Source organism: Strix uralensis, chromosome 3, assembly GCF_047716275.1.
Source record: "Strix uralensis isolate ZFMK-TIS-50842 chromosome 3, bStrUra1, whole genome shotgun sequence".
In the NCBI taxonomy this organism is placed as follows: Eukaryota; Metazoa; Chordata; class Aves; order Strigiformes; family Strigidae; genus Strix; species Strix uralensis.
This window is the reverse complement of record NC_133974.1, coordinates 28,463,145-28,475,232: the sequence shown is the minus strand read 5'-3', so window position 1 is coordinate 28,475,232 and position 12,088 is coordinate 28,463,145. Positions and strand designations below refer to the sequence as shown.

General features: G+C 46.6%; 1 protein-coding gene across 1 annotated transcript; it reads right to left on the bottom strand.

Moving 5' to 3' along the window:
• Positions 1–1,518: 1,518 nt before the first annotated feature.
• On the bottom strand, positions 1,519–10,158 carry BAG2 (BAG cochaperone 2). Its single transcript, XM_074861778.1, has 3 exons — positions 9,843–10,158; positions 3,431–3,540; positions 1,519–2,392 (listed from the first exon to the last, which is right to left on the bottom strand). Exons 1-3 carry the CDS (start codon positions 10,034–10,036, stop codon positions 1,992–1,994), a joined length of 705 nt encoding a protein of 234 aa, XP_074717879.1. The 5' UTR covers positions 10,037–10,158; the 3' UTR covers positions 1,519–1,991.
• Positions 10,159–12,088: the final 1,930 nt, after the last annotated feature.

Below are 12,088 nucleotides of genomic sequence, written 5' to 3'. Positions count from 1 at the left end.
CGCCTTTGTCCCAGCTGCCTTACGCCTGCCTACCGTGTTTTGATTTTTGACAACAAAGCACTTCTTAAAAAAGAGAAAAACTTTAATCTGTTGATTTGTTAATCTCCATCATGTGTATGATGCCAGCTATGTTTAGCTGTTTTGAGTTACTTTAAAATAGCTGGTATGAAACTACAGTAAAAAAAAAAAAGTCTTTTGCTGTGTCTTACAGGTATGGCTGTGAAAGAAACTTTAAAGGACAGTATCAGTGGTTTTAAAATCAGATTGTTCAAATTTATGAGACCTTTAATGGCTGTGGCATGTTAGTACACAGTCTTAAAGCAGAGGACAGGGTAGCGATGGCTGTATTGCAGACCTCCTATGGGTCAGATAACACAGGATTTGGGAGGCAAACAGAAGAAAGAATTTTAAAAATAAACCAGTAACTTAAGTCAAAGTAATCTACACTATTAGCTGTAGATACAGAGGTTGTGATCATTTTGTCCTTGAGAACAAAAACATCTGTACAAAAAAATGAAAATACTTCTAGCTGTTGGTACAATGAAGAGGATCTAAAGAAAACAAAAAAACCTTAACACTTTTGGCCTGAATAAACTTATAATGGCCTTTAAAAAAAAAACAAATATTGAAGGAATATTCTAAGCATCAATAACCTACATTCAGCTTAACTATTTCACAGCATGATTTCTGAGAATAACCTGCTCCAGAGCTTTGGTTGTGCAGAAGCCTGACATGAAGAGCTCCCACCTGGGCTGGTGCTCTGGGAGCATCCAGGGGTGATGCTCAGGCTATAAAACTGAAGGCAGCCCACTGCCGCGGAGGAGGCTGGGGTTGGGTAGTGGCATCTCTCCGGCCCTTCCCGCTCCCTCCAGCTGAGCTTTAATCTGAGCCAAGGGCTGAGCCAGACCCCCCTGCTGTCCTCAGGTGACCTCCAGCCTTTGGTGAAATAGCAGAAGACTGACAGGCTACAGGGGGTTGCAAAATTCCAGGCTTACACTAAAATCTTCAGCTTTTGACCCACAGCAACAGAGTATGGCAACGATGAGCAGAAATTATACAGAGTGAGGGAGTGGAAGGAAAAAAGAAAAAAAAAACCACTCACCCGAAGAGTGAGTTATATTAAACATAAAAAGTACCATCCTACACAAGAAACAAATACGGTATCTGCCAGTTGAGAATTCAACTGTTTTGCTCTGTGGCTTCACAGATGATGATGCAAAATGAATTTGCATAGTAGTAGCTGATAAAATACAATTCCCCTTTATATTATCTTTTTAAAAAAATACACAGCAACCTCAGACTACAGATAAATGGTGGGGGGCAGGATGGTTCACCAGGCAGGCGTGGAAGGGTATCACGAGAGCTGGAGCTTGTTTCCAGCCTTGGTTGTGAGCTTTGGAGGGACGTGTTGCTTTCCACGTCCTCGGTTACAAACTGGGTATTTCGGTCTCTTGGAAGTACTGTGATCTACTTACGAATAGAGCCAAATTATTCAAACTATAAATGGTAACAAGTAGGACAGTGTGTTGTTTATGAAAATACCATATACAGTTTATTAGTGTTTCTGATTTATTGCCATGATTTGTCTTTTGTCCCCAAAAGTCTAGTTCACACACTTAGGTATACAGCAGAGAAAAGCTGAAATCTCATGATACGACAAAACAACTTTAGTTTAAAAAAAAACCCAAGGAGAATGGAAGAAAGGCTAGATTTTGATGGTTTCTGACAGTTCAGCTGAAGCACAATTACAATTTGCAATAGAGCAGTATCGACTCTACAGGAGAACTGATAGCATTCTTTATTGCCAAAAGAAAATGCCAATGCTACCAAAACCCATTAAATGCTCGCACCTTGCAATCAAAGATATTCTGGTGCATATGCATGCGTGTATACGCATGTGCTTGTACAGAGAATTTTTTTCTTAGCTTCTGTGTGCTGTTCAGGGAGATTCGCTCATCCTGCAATTCGCCAGAAGAAGCCAGGAAGATAGTTTAATCCTGTTTGCTGTTGCAAGACTGTCGAACAGATGATTTCTGATGCTCCAACAATGTGATTGACTTTTCAGAATTTTCTAAGTTTCTGAGCAGAGTCTCTAGCCGCCTTTTGATTTTCTTCTGATCCTCAATGGCACATCCAATTACCACAGACTGAAATTTCTGATCGATGGGTCCCGCTGGCACGTCAGATGTGCACGCACCGTAAAGCGACATTAAGCGGATTTTGGCATCTTCCAAATCATCTAGAAGTTTATTGACGATTTCATCGATCATCTTCGTGGCATGCAGTAGGGATTCCTGCTGCTGGGCGTTTCGGATGGTTTCTACAGAAACCTCCACAGTGAGGGTTCGGCCCATCAGACGATTAGCAGTCAAATTAAGTTCTTCTCTCTCACCTAAATTGAAAACAAGAAAGTAAAGTATTCTAGGTTACAGGTGAATACTTCCCTGTGCAAATAACATCAAGACAATCAAACTACTACAACTTTGCAATAAACAAGGTTGTTTTTTTAAGTAAAGACAATCAACGAGATTTCCAGGGGCCAGAAAGGAGTTTTTTTCATTTGCCTGAGTCCTACTTATTTCACAGAAGCTAGTATCTTTTAATTTGAAATGAGGCATTAAGCTCTACTAACAATTTACATTGTTAGTAGCAATGCTTTTCTGCTGCTGACACAATGGTTGCTGTCTCACATTAAAGCAAAGCATACAATACTATCAGGAAACATTCATTAACAGACTGGCGTGTTAGGGACCTCCTGTGCCACTGTGAGGGAGAGATTTAGGCAATACCCCAGAAGGCCATAAAGACAAAACTAATTTCTGACTACCAGATGCAATTAGGAGCCATGAAAAAAAATGGTTTTCTATTTTCTGAAAACTTAAGTTTTTTCCTAAAATATGGACACAACACATTTGAACATGTAGGCTCTTGAAGAGCCAATAAACCAGCAATTTAAGCACCTAATATAAACCATACAGATTTAGGGAATATAAAGCCATATATCACACAACCACGGCAACAATCTTAATCATCAGGTTCTTGCAGGCTGTATGCTTTGTGGCACTCATGCCTGTCCAGTAGTCAAAGCCATTAAAATGCTGGTTTTTCAACTATATTTAATCATCATCATTATCATCAACTTCTCTCCCTCTGCTGAGCTATATTAACCTAAATAAATCAGTGAACTGAGTATGGGCTTTCACATACACAGTAGTGATGTTCATGGTAGACCATCCAGCTGAACAGTATGTGAACTCCCAGAGTCAGGAAAAAGGGGATCCCAGGGTAACAGATGGCCCTTCAGGAACCTTCGCTGGCTCCGGTGCCCGTACCTTCACCAGCAGCAAGCAACCGAACGGAGCTGCTGCCTCGGGCACGGGCTGGTTTGACAGTGGGTCGGTTGGGAGGGCATGGCAAAGCAGCTTCTCACCTTCACTGATGTGCCTCATATCCTGGCTGTTCTGTATATTGTGGATCATTTCTAGCAGGATTTCTTTCTCTTGTTCCATAGCACATGCTGCGTCACGGAAAGCCTCTACCCTGAACACGGTTGAACCAAACAAAATGTTTAAATTATAAAATAGCTGTTCGCCCATATAGCTGCCAAGAACTGTTTTTTTTTTAAACTTCAGCTTAAGAAGTACAGCCAGTTCTTAATTATCCATGACCCAGATTCTCTGATTTCATGACCTTCTCCCGTATCTTAACTTCACTTTTCAAGACTCAATGTAATTTTTAAAAACAAACAAATGGGGGGAAAAAACCCCAACAATATAACAGTAATTCGATCAGACAAATCTTATTTTACTGACAGTGCTGTTCTATCCTACTCCACAGTTAGTCTGGATATCCAGAGCCTGATGGTACTACAGACCCATAGCAGAAGTCCTGTAGCTAATTAGCAATTATTATCAGCTGCTTAACTAGAAGAGAAACAGAACAAGTTCCCATTGGGGAACCTGGGGGTGGAGGCTGCAGCTGCAGGGATGGAGGCAACAAGGGAGCTTGGCTTCCCCAATGTCCACAGGCCAGCAGCGCAAAACCCTACGACCCACCTACAAAGCCACAAACACTCCAGAAAACTCAAACACCACCTTGTAGCCGAACAACCCCTTTCACAAGGGAATAACACAGGTGAGAGGGACAAAGCTCACATATTTTTATTAACGTTGACAAGGGCTTCCCCTTCGAGGGGCATGCCTTGGTCACCAGGAGAAGATGCTGGACTGCCTGTCCCCACAGTCCCTGGTGTTTTCCGTGGAGCGATGCTTGCTGTGATTCACACGGGAAGGAAGCTTCTGTAAGAGCAGCTCCTGTTTCTGGGCTGCAGGGAAGCACAAAACTTGGTTCCTCCTGAAACAGGACCCCTACTCCAGTCCTGTTCACTGTGCTGAAACTCACACATGAGGCAGTGAGGGCAAGGGGAAAGCCCATCAGAAACTGCTCTCCCCCGTAACTACGGGGTCTTGGTAAGCTTCATGGTTACGTGCCCATAGACTGCCCTCCTCCTTGTGGCACAAGGTACAGGCCCATCTGGCCATGGGCGATGTGAAAATGCCATACTAGAAATCGCTGTCCAGTTCCTTAATTCATGTCTTATTCCCCGACATGGTTTTAAGGAGGGGGCTCTTGCATTCAGCCAAGTAATATGGAAAAGCACATCTGGGAACCGTTCGCTTTGGAGACCAGGCACAAGAGGGAAACGTCCCCCTTCCTTGGCTTTGCCCTGGAAGCTTGAGGGTAGGGGCTTGCAGAGGACTTGCCAAGCTGCAACTGGCTGCAAGAGTTGTGCCAAAAAGATCAACTCCACATTCCCAGACCTCACAGAAAAGCAGAGTATCATGTGAATCTGGCTGACAGTTTCAGATGCTTTCAATGTGCAGCTCGGGAGGTCTAGCTGCTGTAAGCAGCACAGGAATCCATCTACCCTGAAATGTTTATTAAACCTGGCCAGAAAAGGGGAAACAAACCAAAACATCATTAAGTCTCTCAGATGCTCTGCGCTCTTCAACGTTACTGGACACTGCCCTGAAATGGTGGTGGGTTATTGCTGCTTCTGTCAATGAGGGCTTATCTCTTGAGACAGGTACAGAGCTGCTGCTCCTTCCTCAAAGCCTGGCTGAGGGCAGGTAACTTTGGAAAAACAGCAGGAAGAGAAAGGAGGGCAAAAGAAGGCAGAATGGGAGCATTTGAGGATATAAATAGTCACACTTCACATGCAGCCTGCTCACGAAATGGTTCTGTTTTACAAAATATTTAGTCTAATTTAGTCAGTGAAAGCACAAGCTTCGGGCCTTGCCTTTCATGTTCATTCTGAGGAGGAGTGGGAAAAGTTAATGCAATGCAAATTCTTGCCAAGAGCAAATACTTTTAATTATTATTTTGGACTGGTTAGTAACAGCAATGAAGCAGGTGGAGTCATTTGATGCTTCAGATGTCTGCACTTTATAATTTAGGAAGTCTAGCAATATTTTCATAAATGCCTTGCCATGCCTTTTAAAAAAACTAGTATTTTCACAATTTAAAAAAAGCTTAAAATTTGCAAGTGCAGGATTCCAATTTTAATAGTGTTTTTAAGTTGGATTTGGTATATCACTGTACTGACTTAAAGACCAAAGGTCTGCCTTCAGCGGTTGGATCAATCCATGATTTCCACAGGTTTGCTGGGTCGTATGAAGAATGTGGAAAAACTGCATTGCAGAGATGCATCCTGAATTGGTGCAATTCTAAAGAAAGTGCCTAAAACATCACTGCTTCCAAAAGCCAGCTACTGCTGGCTTTTTAGGTAGGACCCAAAAGCCAAATGATCAGATTTAACGATTGTATACTGCAAAAACACCCCCACAATTTACCAATTTGAGATTAACATTATTTTGCAGAAAATCACATGATCAAATCCTGAGAACTATTTTATTTGCAATAATTGGTTCTTGGGAATTATTTTAACCACCTGTTCAACTGCAATAGAGTGCCACACCACTAAAATCCACTGGGATTTTACTTTTAGTGTATTTGCTTCCACAAACGGCAGTCAAATGAGGGCCTACCCTGGCACCAGGTAACGGCGCAGGAAGGAGGCACCCCAGCTCCTGCTGCCGGGGCAAAGGGACAGGGAAGCAGCACATCGGGACTCCCCCACCCCTCTGCTATCCCTTCAAAAATTCCATCTTGAGCAATTATGAGCGGCGTGATGGGACTAAATAATCCTAAAAAATAAACTCCTCGGATTTCAGAGACCTCGAGGGCAGGGTGGAGGCAGAGTGTGATAACACAGCATATTGGCAGCAAAGGCAGCATCTCAGCAGCCAGCCAGCCAGCCGGAGTTACACGCTGGAACGGAAGATGGGGGAAATGGCTTGACAAGGGCAAGACAAGGGAGCAGAGGAAACGGCCAGCTGTCACTGCTAGGGACCTGGACTTCATGGAGGTCAAAACAGTGCAATAGGATCATTTCAGAACAGCGCTCTAGTGGGGAAAACCAAACCAAATCAAAACAAAAAACCACAGAAACCACTCACACCAGGCTCAGGAAAAGTTAGTGCTCCAGAGAAGATGCTGAGGGGGGTTTATCAAGGTGAGACACCTCCCACTGCCTCCCCCTATTTCACTGCCCTGGCTTGCATGGAGGCCTCCGGCTGCCTGCCCTGCGCTGGGGTGGGTCCCGCCAGCTCCTCCCGGCCCCCAGGCCACAGCCTGGCAGAGACCCCGAGACCCCGGCCCCGCGGCCAGGACTGCACACCCTTCCCTCCTGACTTGCTGCGAAAGTGTCAGGTCCGCACCTTGCAGTCAGCTCTCCTAACTTCTTTCCTAAAATGTGCTTTAACTTCATAGGTTTGTGTAAATCTTTACTTTCTCGGGATGGGGACAAGCAAAAAAAAGATTGGAAGAGATAAACGTCTAGCAGAGGTGACTGCTGTGGAAAAGGGTGGAAACACAATCCGATTCTCAAAAAAACAAAGAATAGAAGGCAAAGAAAAGAGAACACAAAATACTCCTATCTAGGCCCAATTATCAATTATCTCAGTGCAGCAGTATGGTCTTTTTCTAGCAAATGAGCACATCCAATCATACTTTTACTTGGAGCATATTTGTCACTTTGCACATCGACTAAATATTCCACCCATTACCTAAGACTAAAAAAACATTCCTTACTTCTGATTTTCCCTGGTCTGACAGCGATTAGCCGTGCAGTGCCTTTCTTTCCTACATACCATTGACATGAGCAGAGCATTCCCCTGAGGAACAGGTGGACCAGCCTGCGCTTTTGTTTCCAGATGAGAAACTCGATACCCGCTTTCTTAGGACAGCTGCAATAACTCCGTCCTTTAAACTACTCACTGACTTACACAGTTCACTATTAAAGCTTGTGCGCTGGAAGTGCAGATAAGTTTTCAAAGGAAATAAGAAACATCTGAAGATGGTGCAGCTTTTTTCCTGAAACAGAGCTGAGCACACTGGACAGAGACAAAGCAGGGAGTTTCACCCCGGCATCCTCTGCTGCTTAAACAGAGTTTCCATTCTCAGATGAGCAGTCTCATGAACATACATATGAATGGTGAGGGAATATGGTTGTTCCGAAGGAGAACATTAAGATTAAATTAATAATTAAGATTAAAATAATTAAGATTAAAAGGAAAAAAAAGCAAGAGTCTGACTTCTCATGTATCGTTACACCTAGGACTGCGTGTTCACGTAACACAACCACCAGAACACAGTGACTCATAAACAGAGACGCTGGTCCCGCTTCCAGCTGCTCCCGAGATGTCCTGGCATTCACCACCGGCAGCCAGGGCAACACGGAGGTCCAAGCCCTTACAAGGCACAAATGTCCCACCTGCCCCCCCGCCCCCTGCCACCTCCCCTGACAGCGGGTTCGCTCCCTGGCAGTCAAATTAATCCCCCTTTCCCGCTCACTTTCCCTACAGAATAGAGTCCCTCCGCAAATACCTAGCAGGCAAGTACAAAAATACCCTATTACTGTTAGAAAAGCAGCTCTCGCAGTGGAAAGCAAGGGAGAAAAGGGAAGGCTGTTCAAACCAGACGATTTCCGAAGGGATGTAGGTTGCCTTGGGGTTTGGCCGACCTTAAGCAACTTGAGAACTGAGGATTGTCAAGGGGTTTAATTAAACGCTGTAGTTCACTTTGACAAATTCTCACTTATTATATTTACGAGCAACATCTTGAAGGTCTATAGGTAAACTAGACTGGCTGGAGAGGGAAGTGTGGAAGCTCTTCCTCCTGTCATTCAAATAACTTTGAAATGAGGCATGTTGATTAGTTCCGCATAGGAAAAAAATACAACAAGTGACTTTGACTTTTTTTGTAACTGTTCCACATTTAGGACTATGCCTGTTTGAAAGACCCCCAGCAAACTGCGAAGTTTAATTTGGGGTTTAACTTCTGGTTAACCAAACTGTCTGCTTTGTCTCAGAGTCGCTCAGAAAAATTAAAAAACATTTTTGCATATTCTGCTGATCATTTTGTGATTATACATTCATGCGCTAGACCTGGATGTGAGCAGCAAGACTTGTTTGCAGACAGGGATTTTGTTTAGTCAAATTCAGAGAAGTCTGCGAAGGACTTCAAGGAGATTTAATCAAGCTAAGCAAAAGGCTAATATAATAGCACATCAAGTCCACTCCTGAATAATGCAAACTAATGCAGGCAGAAAGGGGAAAAACGCAACTCCTCTATCCCACAGAGCTCTTCTAATTACAGGAAAGTCCTAGAAACATTCTGGGTGGTTCTGTGAAAGCTGCTGATCAATATGCAGCTGTAATGAAGGAAAGGACGTGTTGAAACAGTAGAGGCAGGAGGTGAATCAGTGGTACACCCACGGCACCCTGCGCATCCACCCACCTCAGAAAGGACACTGTAATTAGGCAGAGCTGAGAGCACGAGGAAGATGATTAAAGGCAAGGAATGGTCTCTCATGCAGCCGAACTGGGAAAAAAATCAAATGGGATTATTTGGGGAACGTCAAGTAGCAGGAGACAGGGCATGTCTTGGCACAACGACGGAATACGCAACATAGTCGCAATTACTTTGGAAAAATACACCTAAGCTGCAGAACGCAATGCTATTCACGTTATAGTTACATGATTTATTACACTTCAGAGAGGAGATGGACATAAACATGGGTAACAAGAACATCCGTGGCTGAACCAGTAAGTGCAAAGGGAGGTTTGGGAGACACGAAGCCTCATGTGCCGGCATTCAGCACTGCGGCTTGAAGGCTTGCAAGAGCCTCCGAGAGCCCGACTGATACCACGTTTTATCCTCGGCTTTCCTGCATCTTCTTATAAAACACCTGCCCGACAGACGCGGGACAGGGGCTACGGAGTGGGCCGACCCTCTGCGGGGCTTGTCCGCGTCCTGTCACGGCAGCCCCAGTACCGCCAGCAGCCCGCTACCCCGTTTGCTAAAGACTCCCCAAACTGTAAAGGGCAGCAAATCCAAAAAAGGCTTGCGCACTTTTTCTGAAAAACGTCTATTTTCATACATTCACAAACACATTCCTATTTTCACGTATTTCCAGGCCACGCTATTTCACCTTAGAGCAGCAGCTGCCATTTTTAAACTTGTCCCCCTCCGTCCCCGACGAAGGGGGATCCTTTTTCCCCTCGGTCACCTCAAGAAGCCCCAACCCCAGAGCCGCTCCCCTCCCCTCCCCTCCCGCCCTGCAAGGGTCCCCACCCGCCGCCAGGCTGCTGCGAGGAGCCGGCGGGCTCGGGGCGAGGCGGCTGCCCGGGCCTGCGGCCCCCTCCCCTCCTCTCCCCTCCCTTCGCCCAGGCCCGGCCCGGCCGCCGCGGTGCCGCCGCCGCCGGCCTCCGGGGCCCCACCTGAGCTCCAGCTGGTCCAGGTTCTCGAGCAGGCGGCTCGAGCGGTCCGCCATGGAGGTGGAGCGGTAGAAGCGGCCCCGGAGCTGCCCGCCGGACGACGGCTGTTGCTGCTGCTGCTGCTGCGGCGGCGGCGGCTGCTGCGGCGGCTGCTGCGCCCCCTCGCTGGCCTTGGCGCTGATCTTGGCCTGGGCCATAGCACCCGCCTGCTGCCGCCGGCGGACCCTCGCTGCGGCCGCTCCCTCCCCGCGTCCCGCAGGCGGCGGCCGAATGCCGGCACTTCGCTCATGGCCAAAGAAGGAGCCCGCCCCGCCGCCTGCCCCCGCGGCCACCCCGCCTCCGCGACGGGCCGCGGCCCCGCGGGCGCCGCCTCACGCAGCGCGCCGGCCCGCCGCGCCTCGCCTCGCTTCGCCTCGCCCGGCCCGGCCCCGCCGCCGCAGCAGAAGCACGGGTGGCGGCAGGCTGAACCCGCCAGCGAGCCGGGGGGTCACACTGGGGACAAAACCCGCAGGGGGACGAACGTGACCTGGGGTCGCCGGCACCTCGGTGCCGCCCCGCGCCCCGTCCCACGTGGGTGCCCGCGAGCGGTGCCCGCCACGACGCGCCCCCCGCAGGGCGGCCCTGCGGCGCCTCTGCTGCTCCCGGGGAGCTTTCCCGGGCACAGGGAGACCCCGGGCTGCCCCCGCCTCTGTCCCCAGCCCCCTCCGTGACAAAAGCAGCAGAACCTGGACCAGACAAAGCAGCAGGAACTCTGTCTCTTGCTAAACCAGACGCTAAGGGAGGAATAATGAGGTTTTCAAGGACTATATCAACTTTGTTCGAGATGGTAGCTGTTAGTGGGAGGATTTGCCTTCCAGAACTGTTCCTGACAGTTGGTTCATTGGTTTGCTCCGTCATTAAAGAAAACAAGAAAACCCCCACCACACAACTGTTACTTTTACACGAAGCTGTTCAAAAAGTGAGCTGCAAAGCTGAAACATCCGAAAACACAAGAAATGGGGGGGAGGAAAACAACAAATGCTTTAAAAATCCAGAAGCCTGTTGATGGGAGAGAGAAGTTAGAGAAAAGTAAACCAGAAATAGCCCTTACTATAAGAACCTGAGCAGCGTTCCTAAAAACATGAGATACTGCCACTGATAGCACATCTTTCTGGTGCCAACAGTAAGAGCCCCCTGACTACCTGCAGAAAAGAAGCCGTTCAACGGATGTTATTGTCCAAGATGATAGGAGAAGGCTTACTGGAAATAAAAGTGTTTAATGTTCTCTTTCTATGCCAGGTAGTGGACCTACATCTAGTAATGACTTGTTCCGGGATCGTATTTAAATTGGCAGTCCAGAACGGTACCTTCTCTCTCGCAAGCGCCCACCATACCAACCTAGCAAACAACTCGCACGGAATCTCTTGTACTTCAGGTCCCTGCTGGCAGCGTTGGTTCCAGCAATTCAAGTCACACACAGGCTTTACTTGCCACTACTGTGAGTATTTAAAAAGGAATTTGCTTATCCTGAAAGTCCAGGTTTGGGCAAATACCCCATGGCTCTAACAGACCAATTTTTGGCACCCAGCTAAGAGGGATTTTGTTGCACAGGGATACTGTTTGGTATGTTTATCCCACTGTGATTCAAAATAGCTGTTTTCTCAGGCTTGTCCATTCAGAATGGTATCATGTCCCAAGCGCTCTTGTTAAATTAATTGCCTGAGTTTTCTTTGTTTTACATAGTTGGATATGTAAGGCTTGTTGCCTGTGAGCTCATGGAAATAACTTCATTTGAGCAATTGTTCCATCCATCTCTCTACAGTCTTTGTAGAAGATAATTAAAAACCGCTTCCCACCCTAAACAGAAACCATTTGTAGCCATGACACAGTTTGCAACCATTTTTTTCCCTAGGATCCTTCTATTCTTTCCATGCCACTTTATTAAGTATCAATTAGATTGGGTTTAAAAAACAGAAATAAAAATAGCTGAAGAGCTTTGAGCATTTTTTTCCTTGCACAGGGGTTTAATTCCACGTGGGTAGAAGCTGTAATGAAACAGAGGCACAGAACAGCTATAGCTGTGTCCAGACGTATCACATAGGACTCATCCTCTTTAACAGCAAAATGGTGTTTTACCCTAGAAGTGAGAATGGCACAAACCATGGAACAAAAACGCAGGTTTAAAAGCAAAAATGGTCTTCTGGGACAAGCCTCAACTTTACTGCCTGTGCAGTCTGGGATATTTTCCCATTTAGAAACTTGGAAGGACC